Genomic DNA, 13,967 nt, shown 5'->3' on the forward strand with positions numbered 1-13,967 from the left:
CATCCAACAATGAATTGTTTATAATTTTTTAAAAATATGAATTATTCCTGTTATTCAAAAGCTGAAGTCAATCTTACCAAAAATAAAATTGAACAACATTTTGTCTGGAGTGCCAATATAGCTGTACTTGTGTACGTGTCATTCCTCCCCTTTGTTTTTGTATAGCCTGAAAGCTTAGTAAGGTAATAATTTGCACTTTGGTTCAGGTGAAAATTGCTATATGTAAAGGCAGGTAACTATCATTATTCCTATTTTACAGCTATGGAAGAAGGCAGCAGAGAGAGGTTAAGTAACTTGTTCAACATTTAGTGAATCAGTAGCAGTTAGGAGTGGAACTAAGGCCTTATTTCTGGTCCATTGTTTTACCCACTAGATCAGTCTCACTTATCCATAAAGTAATTTAAAGTGCTGCTTTTTTAAATACCTTCACTTGAATCCAAACTGGAATTTTTCAGCTTGACAATTTCTTCTTTCTTAAGGTCTTTCTCCTTTTCTTCCATACTCTCCATGTTATGTTTTTTGATTTGGTCCTTTTCCTTATGTTTTTTTGACTTCTTTTTGGACTTTTTGTGCAACACTGAATGTACCTCATCTGTTGACTTTGGACATGCTAACTCAACTGCAGTGGGTGCTGGCATTTCCAAAGGAGTCCTAGAGGTATATTTTTCTTGCTGGTCCTCAAAGATGGTGTTGCCATTCTGACTAAAACTATCAACAGGCAGGTCTTGAGTCCCTCGGCCTTCAGGAGTGCTAGGGGAATTGGAGTTAGAGTTCACCGGCTGAGGAGGATTTGAAACAGGAAGGCGAGTTGAAGGAAGCGTTGGAGGAGTTGGGGTGGCAGCAGCTGCAGGGGGTGGTGGTGGTGGTGGTGGTGGTGCAGTAGCTCTCTCGTTGGAAGCAGTCAAGTGACCATTTAATGTTGGTTGAACTCTATTGGTCAGGTGAGATATTCTTGGTTTTTTATTCATTAAAGGATCAATAAAATCTGAATCCAACAGCCGTTTCTGCAATAAAAAAAGACCATTAGTTTCCATTTAATCCAATTCTAAGGTATGTCTACAACAAACTGATTAAAACCTAGTCTCTTATGCTTTCTAGTTTATCTTTAGATAAGATGAAGATCATGACAGCTAAACATGTGCTTTGTTTCATGCTTAAAAAATAAATCTAGATAGCTTTAAAAATTTGTCATCCTGAGAAGATCCCCTTCAGATCTGTGACCAAGACTTTGGAACCACATAAGACATTGTCTGGGGAAGTATCACAGTCCATGCTGGAACATGACAGGTTAGTCAGTACTCTAGATATTTGTGCAGTGCAGATACATTCAGTAAGTAAACAGTTGCTGCCTCTATATAGTCTGTTTTATTCAAGCAGTTCCAACCCATGTGGAACAGTGCGCACATCAGAAAGCCTAAACCTCAAAGAGGGGCAAGGAAAAATCAAGTTTCTGCTATAGGGAGCCTGGGGTCTAAATTATCCTCAGAGACTACTGGAGTTCTTTTGAAATACTATCTGACTCATGTCAATTTGCTTAACAAGCATATATTGCTTATGTTTCAGTACAAAGCAGTGCCTCTGCCCAGAAGTGCCAAGCAGAGCTCTGTACCACACAGCTGAATTACTTCCAGATTCGGTGTGTGTGTGTTCGAGCAGATGAGAAGACGGAACCACACAATTTATACTATTTCACTACCATGAGAAACAGTAGCCAAAGTTGGCAAGAAACAGGTATGTATTTATTTCTCCCTGTCCCAAATATGTTAATGACCTCAGTACAGGATGTTCAGTACTTCGTTTCACCTGTCCCAAAACAGCAAATGAAAGCACCACCCAATAATTTTTAGAATGCTCTTCTACTGCCTTTGCTATAGTGCTATTTTATATTTTTACTGCAATCTTAAATAGTGCTTTTCATCTGAAAGTCTCCCAGTGCTTTATTAAAGTGGGTATTATCTCAATTTTATAGATGAACAAGGGAAGCATAGAGAAATAAGTGATTTATCCAAGGTCTCAGACATCTGCAGCGAGGCTGCATCTAGAACCCAGGTCTTCTCACTCAGTTCCATCCTTTAACCAGTGGACTACACTTAATCATAACTGATATCTGAACAACACCCACAACAAAAATAAAATATTTTTTCCCAGAAACAATATTGCTGCCCTAAAACACCTTATTTCTGTCCTGTCCAGCGTAAATACTGCATTTAAACTAAGGGTTAAAAGGCTGCAGCATAAAAATGCCTGCATGACAGAAAAATCAAATATCAAAACAATATGACAGTACAGATAGACCGAACACCCACAGCATATGCCAGGGTTCCTTCCCCACTCTGAATTCTGGGGTACAGATGTGGGGACCCGCATGCAAGACCCCCTAAGCTTATTTTTTACCAGCTTAGGTTAAAAACTTTCCCAAGGCACAAATTCCACCTTGTCCTTGAACAGTATGCTGCCACCACCAAGTGATTCAGTCAAAGAATCAGGGAAAGGACCACTTGGAGTTCCTATTCCCCCAAAATATCCCCCCAAGCCCTTACACCCCCTTTCCTGGGGAGGCTTGAGAATAATATCCTAACCAACTGGTTACAAAGTGAACACAGACCCAAATCCCTGGATCTTTGGACACTGAAAAAAAAAAATCAGTTCTTAAAAGAAGAATTTTATTTAAAAAAAGAAGAGAAAAGGTAAAAATCCCCTCTGTAAAATCAGGTTGGAAGATAACTTAACAAAAGATGCACAAAACACAGAGGAACCCCCTCTAGCCTTAGTTTCAAAGTTATAACAAAACAGGGATAAACCTCCCTCCAGCAAAGCAAAAATTCACAAGTTGAGAAAACAAAGATAAACTAATACACCTTGCCTGGCTGTACTTACAACTTCTGTAATATGAGAGACTGGTTCAGAATGGTTTGGAGGACATGGATTGATGTCCCTCTTACTCCCAAGAGCAAACACAGAAACAAAGAACCCAAAACAAAGCCTCCCTCCCCCGCCCCCAGATTTGAAAGTATCTTTTGTCCCCATTGGTTCCTTTGGTCAGGTGCCAACCACGTTATTTGAGCTTCTTAACCCCTTACAGGTAAGGAGGAATTTTAGGCTACTCTTATGGTTATGACAGCATACAACAGGGTATAAGAGTTAAGTAATACAAATATCTTGCCTTCATTTGAAGTACCAAGACACACCAAGATAAATTCTTTGGCAATATATGAGGTATATTTTTTGTCTAAGTATTTAACAACCAGAAAGTGATTGACACCTAAAAAGTTAAGCCTTTGAGGACAAGTTCAACCGTGAGTAAGGACAGAACTTTTGCCAACATGCTATTAATAGTTATATTTTGTATGGTCACTTACGAGTTCAGATACCATAGCAATAGGCTATATTTGAGAATCTATGTTCACAAAACATTTTATGAGCCATCTACGTAGAAGTCTGGTTTACTACAACGCTATTTGATCTCTAAAAACAGGGTTATTAAGTTGAGGTTCTTAGGAACTACATGACAAGAATTTTTTAAAAAACCCACACATCAGTTCCACAGTCTTCCATGGTGCAACTATTTTTTTAAGTTTTATTCTATGCCACCATCCAATTACCTAGAAATAGTTGCTTCACCTTCTTCATACATTAGAAGGGGTACGGGTGCTTCTCATTACATGATTAAAGCTTTCACACCAATATAAAACTTGTATGTATTAAGTCTGACTGCATCATATTGCAATATAAAGAAAATCACAAATTAAATACCTGGGAAGGAGAAGCAGATGCAGCATCTTTAGAAGAACTTAGAGGAGATTCCAAATGACTGGTGCTGGTGGCATTCTGAGATGAATTTAGTTTTCTGTAAAGATCACCCATATTCCAGGTTACAAGGAAAAAAATCAAGAAAAAGATGCTCTAATAGATCTTACATTATTTGGGAAGAAAGAAGCCTGTTACTTCTCAAACAATGTATTCTTTTATTGTTACCATTAAAGAAAAAGCTTGAACTTACCTAGAAAGTACTAACTCCAATGACTGTTTGTCTATCTCATTGTATCCAGGCCAATCTTTTTGGATCTCTTTAAATACATAATCCTTCAGAGTGTAAGAGTTGTCCTTGGGATTCAAGTTGGCTACCTACAAATATATATTTAAAAATACAAATATTAAAGCTATCTACAAGTTACAATACTAGAAAAGATTGGACAGTTTAAATATAGGTTGAAAATATAACCATGAAAAAAATGTATTCTGTATTTTCTAGCCTTCGGCTTTAAAGGCAATAAAGGACAGACCTTTCATATAGTGAAAATTTTGGCATACAAAAAGTTTCAATCTTGGGTGTGTGAATTTAGGTACTTATAAAAGAATGGCCTGATTTTTCAAAAGATCTGAAGGTCAATGTACATTAGTCAGGCTTATTCATATTTACATGACTAAATACAAATTTAGAATTCTAACTTTAGGCGTTCAAGTTCGAACATTATAATTCAAGTGTTTATTTTTCCTGTATTTCTAATGGAATAGCAGCCAACACAGTTCTGCTGACATCAATATTAGATCACAAAAAAAGAAAATTGGCACAGCTTTAGGAATAGTGGTAACTCATACTGCAGTGCCAGCAAGAGCAGCTTTTTTATCTAGCCAAATGACTATGACAAAAATAGGTAGCTTTTCTTGTTTCCCAGAGACTGGGTCATGGAGTTTAGTACATTCACACTTCCTAGAAACCACATGAAGTTGTTGCATTCCACCGGAGAGTGTCAAGATAGTACAACACAACACTAAATTTTCCCTTTAATGAAAAAGGGACCAAAAACTGTTGTAAGTTTAATGAGTGACCTTTTTTTTTTTTTTTTTTTTTTTTTTTAAAGTATACCTAAAACATTTTGGTTTAATGAAGATGTAAGGCAACTTCAGCCATGTGTATCAAACACATTTTAGTCATGCAAGAAGGGTACAAGTAAAATTTTGCAGAAATGTAACTAAGAAGGGATGTACATGCCCTGTTCCACACCTAATTCTATGATAAGCCCCAAGCATACATGCAAAACAGATATCCATGAATTCCAGGAAAAAATGTTGTACTCATAATTCCATACTAATTAATGCCTTGTTGTTTATTAGCCTATACATCCTATTAATGATCTGCTTTAAGACAGCTTCTGATAGGTCCCCCTTCCTTTCCTGAAGAGAAATACATTGTGTATTTGAAAAGAGTCATGTTGGTAAAAATCCATGCTCACTGATGCCTGCCACATCAAAGCATTAATTTGGCAACTTTTCCCCTTCAAATCTCATTTTAGACCTTCAAACTGTACTATTTGTAACAGACCTCTGAAGTTCAGAAACCGGGCCTTTGCCTGTTACTCCTAGTCAAGATATTAAAGAGAGCCTTGTAGACTGAAAAGCATATGACACAATCGTGATTTATGCAGATTTGCCCTCCCCTCCCAAAAAGTTTGGACTAAGTCTCAAAGAAAGAGGGTATCTGAACGTGTGCTAGTGGATCAAGTACATTAGGTATGTTTTGTATTGTTCCATGTCTCATTTTTAAAGTGTTTTATGTATTCTGTCATAGCTGGTTGTGATATTGTATTTCAAAAAACAAGTAGTAGGACTTGTATATGCCTATATTTTGCCTGTAAAGAGTTTTAGTGATCCACCATATTGTCTGAAACAAATAAAATCAAACTAAAATCAAAGAGAATAGACCCATTTGTTAGGAACAGCAAAGTAATAGTAGTACTTTCAATAAAAAAATGTTTTCTTACATGTGCAAACAGCAACTATGTTTAGCCTCCCAGTTTCAGCCCCTAGCTAAAAGTTAAGACACTTGCGTACTCAAGACCATTTATGGCAGGAGTGGGCAAACCTTTTGGCCTGAGGGCCACATCGGGGAATAGAAATTGTATGGTGGGCCATGAATGCTCACAAAATTGGGGTTGCAGTGAGGGAGGGACAGGGGATGAGGAGTTTGGGGTATAGGAGGGTGCTCTGGGCGGGGACTGAAGGATTTGGAGAGTGAGGGGGCGGGGGAGAATCAGGGCTGGGACAGGGGTGTAGGTTCTGGCTGGAGGTGCGGGCTCTGGGGATGAGAGGTTTGGGGTGCAGGAGGGTGCTCCAGGCTGGGATCGAGCGGTTTGGAGAGTGGGATCAGGGCTGGGGCAAGCTCCGAGTGGCACTTACCTAAAGCAGTGGCATGTCCCTTCTCCGGCTCCTATGCAGAGGTGCAGCCAGGTGGCTCTGCATGCTGCCCCATCTGCAGGCACTGCCCCTCCAGCTCTCATTGGAGCGCGTAGAAGCCAGAGCGGGGCCATGCTGCAGCTTCTGGGAGCTGCATGATGCAGCCCCTGACCCTGCGCCTGGGCCGGAGCAGGGCTGAGCCATGTGCTGTGGCTCATGGGCCAGCTTAAAAAACAGCCCGTGGGCCATAGTTTGCTCACCCGATTTATGGTGTAACACTTTCTAATAAAAGGTCTATAGAACTTTGCTGATGAAATGATAGCATTACTGAACTAAAAATAAAAACTTTGTAGTGTAGAAATAAGATGAGTTAGCATTATACTGCTGGCTTCTGAAGGCCAAGTAGTAATTAAAGCGCTTTGCATGGCACACTTTTCTGAGAGGTGCAAGCGCTGGGGACGTAGCAGGCATTGAGACAGCTATTCCATACCACAGTCATGGAGGAGGATGGATTGGAGAAAAATCACTGAACCCATCTCCTCCTTCCCCCACTGTGCACTTATGCAGGCCTAGCCTTTAGAATTTTACGTTAGCGTCAGTAGGTTCTACAAGGGGACGGCAGTGTTATGGTAAAAAAGATACAAGTACAGCTTATGACTAAACTATACAATTAACTGACATCTGACCTCAAACATTTTAACAAAAGCACTATTCAAACTTGCAGTTTATTGTTCTGGCAGATGTTCAAAGTTTATTAGCGATCCCTTTCTTTGATCCAGGTTAAAAACATGTCAACGTTTCATCTAGGTCCAATTTCTTTGCTATGCAGCTACACCATGGCTGACGATTCAGAATCTGTCATCCTAATCTCTTAGAACTATTACAGTAAGATACAGAAAATGACAATTGCTAACACTTTAACAGTTGCATAAAAATACTTCAGTCTACATACACTTAAAATTTACATAAATTTAATCTTACTGTCTGAAAAACTGATTTAAGCATATTTATTATTGCTCAATTCACAAATGGACAACACTTATTCCTGGTTTAAAAGTCAATGAATTAACCATTATGGAGATGGAAGTTACAGTAAATATGTATGAAAAGAATTCTGTAAGTGGTGGATTAAGCCATACCAAAATTTTTTCATTTTAACTAAAGCCTATTTTAGAGATGAATAAAATGGAGAGACTAAATTTACAGCATTCTGGTAGTCAATGTGGGGATAGGCAAAGCAGAGTGTTAAAAAGGTATCCCAGCAAGCATTTTTTTCCCCAACAACTCTTTATAATGGGACATGAAATGAGAACTCAACCCTTTGAGTCCAGGAGTCCAAGAGCATGCCTAAAATTACAGAATGCAAGCTTAAGGATAATTTTGGTGAAGAAAAAAAATCCACTACCCTCTCCAAAAGAACTAGAACTCTGCTACAAAAAAAGTTACGTTCATGGAGAGAACAAAAGATGAACACTATATATTGGGGAAAGTCAACATGGCTTTTGCAAAAAGAAATCAAGCCTGTCCAATCTATTAGAATACTTGGAGGGGGTCGACTAATATATGGACAAGGATGACCCAGCATCTTGTATCTGGGCTTTTCAAAAAGCCATTGACAAAAAGCCACACCAAAGGCTCTTAAGCAAAGTAAGCAGACATGGGATAAGAGGGAAGGTCCTCATGGATCAGTAACTGGGTTGAAAAAGATAGGAACCAAAGGAATAGATGGTCAATTTTCACAGTGGAGAGAGAAAAATAGCAGGTTCCCCCCAAGGATCTGTACTGGGAAGAGTGCTGTTCAACATATTCCTAAATGGTCTGGAAAAAGAGTAAACAGTGAGATGGCAAAGTTTGCAGATGATACAAAATTACTCAAGACAGCGAAGTCCAAAGCTCACTGTGAAGAGTTACAAAGGGATCTCACAAGACTGGGTAGCAAAATAGCAGATGAAATTCAACGTTGGTAAATACAAAGTAATACACATTGGAAAACATAATCCCAACTAACTGTACAAAATGATGGGGTCTAAATTAGCTGGGGTCTAATTAGCTGTTGCCACTCAAGATAGATCTCGGAGTCATAGCTAATTCTCTGATAACTTCTGCTGAATGTGCCGCACCGGTCAAAACGGCTAACAGAAGGTTAGGAACTATTAGGAAAGTTCATAATAAGAAAATATCATAATGCTACTATATAAAACCATGGTACACCCATACCATGAATACTGCATGCAGTTCTGCTCACCCCAGCTCAAAAAAGATATTAGAATTGGAACAAGTACAGAGAAGGGCAACAAAAATCATTAGGGGTATTGAACAGCTTCCATCTGAGGAGAGATTATGAAGAGAGGGACTGTTCACCTTAAAAAAGATGACTAAGGGGGGGATAAGATAGAGGTCTATAAAATCATGAATGGTGTGGAGAAAGTGAATAAGAGTGTTATTTACCCCTTCACATAACACAAGAACCAGGGTCACCCAATGAAATTAATAGACAGCAGGTTCAAAAACAAACAAGAGGAAGTACTCCTTCCACAGATTGTGCATTATGTGAATTTGTTGCCATGGGATGTTGTGAAGGGCAAAAGTATAACTGGATTCAAAAAAATAATACGTTCATGGAGGAGGATATGTCCATCAATAGCTATGAGCCAAGATGGTCAGGGATGCAACCCCCTGCTCTGGGTGTTCTTAAACCTCTGACTGACAAAAGCTCGGAGTGGATAATAGGGAATGGATCACTCGATAAATTGCCCTGTTCTGTTCATTCCCTCTGAAGCATCTGGCACCGGCCACTGTCAGAAGACAGGATACAGGTTAGATGGACCATTGGCCTGACCTAGTATGGCCATTCTTATGTTCTTAATAGAGGTTAAAGACGTGAAGGAATAATGATGACTCCAGACAGAACTGTAATTCACTCAAGGGGCTCCGACATCCAAAGCTACCAGTGCACAGCTTAAGCAGTGTGTGAACAGTGCAGTGTAAAAAGGGATTTCTTCAATTTCACGGCTATCTTTGCATGCATATACATACAAGAAAGTGTGCAGTACATGTGTAATGTTACAGATATATTTTCTTTTGCAAAGAGATATGAAGTTCCTTCTAAAATATCATTCATGTTTTTAGTGAAGAATGAACTATTTAAAGAAAATTTTCTTTGACAGAAAGCAAACACCAATATTTTCATTTACTGTAACATTTAAATAAGAGTTTCAATCCCAGGATAGCTAGTTAAATATTTTGTAATAGAACTCAATGAGGTTAGGCACCAACTTATAGGCCACTACACTTGATTATGCAGATTTTTTCTCATTTTAAACATCACCCCCAAAACAGCTTTCCTCTTTATAAAAAGGGCTGGTAAACTCGTCAATGGAAACAGAAGTTCCTTAGTGAATTAGTCTGAACAGTTAAGAGAAGAAAAGTTAAGAGAAACTATGTTCACCAATTAAGCAGCTTGGAGTAATAAGAGTAAGCCTCCTGGGGAAAAAAACTGCAGTAGGAAAAAGATAGCTAAAAATATACCCAGCAATTGTTCCCTATCACTCATGAAGAGCTTTAGAAGTCTTCAATAGTACAAACTTCCCCTATAAACTCATTAAACTTCCAGTTTGTTTTGTTTTAAGTACTTACAAAACAGGGCAGCTTTTCAAGAAGACTGTCAAAGAGCGAATATCAATAAATGTGTCTGCCATTCACCAAAGTGAACCCTCACTTTTTTAGATGAAATATGGCAGTAAAATCCTGAACTGTATTAAGAAACAACCAGGAGAAGGAGCAGAAAGAGCAGAAAAAGACATCCTATCCAGATGTTCTCACCTGCTGAAGGATAGCTGCAAGGGAGTTCTTGTCTTTTTGATTAACGCCATCTCTCTGCAAGCGAGCAAGTAGCTCTGGTTTCTTGTAGGTCTTCAGTGCCAGTAAGTGAATCACCCTGTCTCTATATGGTCGCTGAGAAACACTGTTGTTTACGTGGGTCTTTCGTATTGTATTTGCAGGATTGATGGGTGTTGACCTTTTCCTCTCGGGCGCTGCATCTGGAATACTTTGTGGTGCTTTCCGAATCTGTACTCTTTTACCTAAGTCCAGAATTTAAAAAGGGGGGGAAATTAATAGCTCGTCTGATTGATAAACATCTGATTTTTCCCAAAGTTTAACTCAGAGTGTTATATGTACAAGTACTGTTTAGTCCCAGGAGGGTATCATAAAATGCATCGTTTTAAGAACTCAAGAAGTTGGATATGAAATTACTCAAATATAAATGATATTGCTAGGAGGGCAAGATATGTTGCTTTGTTATACAGAGGCATGCCTTCAATATTTTCTTAAGTAATTTACAGGCTGAGAAAAGTTCAACATCAAACTAATGGGATATTTTATATTTTAAATGAGGACAAAACTCATATGAAACTAAAGTACTTCCTGTGACTAAAATGTTCTCCATTGGTGCCTAAGGAACCCAAATCTACATATTAACAGCACCATAACTTGGAAGTGAATATACAAGCCTGGTTGTGAAATTGGGGGAAAAAACAAAAAACTTACATTCAACACCAAGTACTGAATTGATTAATGGAGTGTCACCAATCATTGGTGCCACACAATTTCAAAAATGAAACTATTTTGCCTCCATTATCCAAACAATCCATGTAACTGACCTGACATTTCTCACTAGAAAGAAACTGTCAAATGCAACACCTTTGCAAATCAAATCCATAGACGTTTCAAAAATGCTCTGTTTCTAATAAAAAGTTTTACATGCCTAGAAAACATTGCTTCCCAATAAATTCAAGTGATGCTGCATGTTTGTAAAGGCACCCCTCCAAAGATAATGAAGTAAACATGTTCAACAGCTTACTTAATCAAACAGGCTATTTTTCCATAAAGATAAATGGTTAGTAGCAATAGCTCTTCCGCACCAGAATCAAAGCGAAGTGGCCAGGTATTCTTTTTTTAGCACTTAAATATTTACCACTACAGTCAGGACTCAGCATCAATATATCTAAGAACTTTACTGTAATAGGTTTACTATTTTGGCTCCGATCAAGGAGTAAAGTTGAGACTTGCTAAAAGCTGATCATTCCTCCAAACCCAATTCCTTATAAGTTTGGTACATAGAAGAGACTTTCAGGGACACAACAGAGTGGTCCCATCGGCAGTCTGACACCTTCTGTGCTGTTGAAGAAAACGAAAATATCAGGGGAAAAAGATCATCAAGCTGGAGCGGAGGGAAACTCTCCCGTGGCTGGGACCCTCCTTCCAGATGTCATGTCATGTCATGTCATGTCTCTCAAACGGAAAATAGACTTCTGAGAGGGGACTCCAGTTATTAGAATGAGACAGGTAATAGTAAAGGTGGATACGATTATGACAAATATAGATAGTTTGGTTTATGATGATCGGGAGAACCGCATGGTGAATTGCCTGCTGGGTGCAAAGGTTGCGAACCTTTAGACATATCTAGATAGATGTATGTGCAGTGCTGGGGAGGAGCAAGTGATCATGATACACATAGGTGCCACTGACATAAGGAAAGGTAAAAAAAAGAGGTCCTGAAGGCCAAATTTAGGCTGCTAGGCAAGAGATTAAAGTTCAGGACCTCCTTGATAGCATTCTCTGAAATGGTTTCAGTTCCACACGCAGGGCCAGTTAGACAGGCAGAACTGCAGGGTCTCAATGTGTGGATGAGATGATGGTATTGGGAGGAGGGTTTTAAATTTATTAAGAACTGGGGAACCTTCTGGGAAACGAGGCGCCTATTCAGGAAGGATGGGCTCCACCTAAACCAAAATGGAACCAGATTTCTAGCATGTAAAATTAAAAAGGTTGTAGAGGAGTTTCTAAACTAAGGGCTGGCGGAATGCCGACAGGCATAAGGCGTATGTGGTTCAGATGGACATCCCTTAGGGGAGGATTTATTGATGGGGATACTATATATCCTAGGAAAGAGGTGAGGATAGAAGTTGATAAGGTACAGGCAGGAACTGAAGAGAAACAGTCAAACAAAAAAAGAATCCCATTCAATTACATCACATGAAGGCAGACAACTAAATACTGACAAATATTGTAAGTGCTTATATAAAAATGTAAGTCTAAATATCAAAAGGGGTGAACTTGAGTGCCTGTTATTAAATTAGAATCTTGATCTAACAATAGGCGTCATAGAAACTTGGTGGAATGATGATAATCAATGGGACACAGTAATACCAGAGTACAAATATATAGGAATGAGAGCAGATTGCACTGGTGGGGGAGTGACACTATATACGAAAGAAAGCACAGAGTTGAATATACTGAAAATCTTAAATGAAGCAAAACTTCCATAGAATCTCTCTGGATAGAAATTCCATGCTTGACTAATAAGAGTACAGCAGTAGGAATGTACTGCTATATCAACCATCTGACCAGGATGGTGACTGACTGTGCAGTGCTCAGGGAAATTAGCTACAAAACCTGAAACCCCAATAATAATGGGGGATTTCAACTATCCCCATATTAACTGGGAATATGTCACCTCAGGATGGGATACAGAGATAAAATTTCTTGACACCATTAATGACTGCTTCTTGGAGCAGCTAATCTTGGAACCCAAGAGGGGAGAGGCAATTATTGAGTTAGTTCCAAGCAGAGCATAGGACTAGGTCTAACAGGCGAACATACTTGAACTGATCAGTATTATCAACCATAATATATTTAAATTTAACATCCTTGTAGGGAGGAAGAAACCAAAGCAGCACACCACAGAAGCATTTAACTTCCAAAAGGGGAATAATAATGAGGAAGCTAGTTGAATGGAAATTAGAAGGAACAGTCACAAGAGTGAAATGTCTGCACGCTGCATGGAAACTATTTAAACACATCAGACCAGGGGCTCAAACTAAATGTATACCCAAATTAAACACACAAAAAAAGTAAGAGGACCAAAAAAGGCCACAACAGTTAAACAGAGTAAAGGAAGTGGGTTTTTGTTTGGTTTTCTTTGGGGAGAGGGGAAGGAGAGGGAGAGAATCCTTTAAAAATCGGAAGTCAAATTCTACTAAGGAAAGCAGAAAGGGGCATAAACTCTGGCAAGTCAAGTATAATTAGGCCAAAAAAGAATTTGAAGAGCAACTAGCAAAAGATAACAAAAAATCTGTTAGTTTTTGTGAGTACTTCAGAAGCAGGAAGCCTGCCAAACAATCAGTGGGGCCACTGAACTATCAAAGTGTAAAGGAGCACACAAGGAAGACAAGACCATTGTGGAGAACCTAAATGAATTCTTTGCATCAGTCTTCACTGCAGAGGATGTGAGGGAGACCTATTCTTTTTATGGTGACAAATCTAAGCAACTGTCCAAGAGTGAGGTGTCAATGGAGTAAAAATTGATAAATTTTACAGTAATAAGTCACCAGGATCTGATGGTATTCACCCAAGAGTTCTGAAGGAACGCCTATGAAATTGCAGCACTACTAACTGTGATCTGTAACCTATTGCTTAAATAAGCCTCTGTATCAGATGACTGGAGGATCGCTAACGTAAAACTGATTTTTAAAAAAGGCTAGAGGCGCGATCCTGAAAAGTACAGGTCAGGAAGCCTAAATTCAGTACCAGAAATCTGGTTGAAACTATAGTAAAGAACAGAATTATCAGACAACACATGAACAAGGGGCCACCCAATGCAATTAATAAGCAGCAGATTCAAAAACATACATAATGAAGTATTTCTTGACACAACACACAGTCAACTTGTGGAACTCATTGCCAAGGGATGTTGTGAAGCAAAAAAACAACTAGATTAAAAATAATTAGAA

The 13,967-nt window shown here is 38.8% G+C and overlaps 1 protein-coding gene across 2 annotated transcripts in view; it reads right to left on the reverse strand.

Annotated features, from left to right (window-relative positions):
• Positions 1–13,967, reverse strand: part of ELL2 (elongation factor for RNA polymerase II 2) — a 69,252-nt gene that overhangs the window by 18,123 nt on the left and 37,162 nt on the right. For both annotated transcript variants that reach the window (XM_074952871.1, XM_074952872.1), the window contains exons 5-8: positions 9,997–10,256; positions 4,001–4,125; positions 3,754–3,847; positions 425–1,004 (exon numbers count right to left, since the gene is read on the reverse strand). In XM_074952871.1, coding sequence (XP_074808972.1) covers positions 425–1,004; positions 3,754–3,847; positions 4,001–4,125; positions 9,997–10,256 — 1,059 coding nt within the window. The remainder of the gene's footprint in view (positions 1–424; positions 1,005–3,753; positions 3,848–4,000; positions 4,126–9,996; positions 10,257–13,967) is intronic.

This window comes from Natator depressus, chromosome 5 (genome assembly GCF_965152275.1).
Source record: "Natator depressus isolate rNatDep1 chromosome 5, rNatDep2.hap1, whole genome shotgun sequence".
Classification (NCBI taxonomy): Eukaryota; Metazoa; Chordata; order Testudines; family Cheloniidae; genus Natator; species Natator depressus.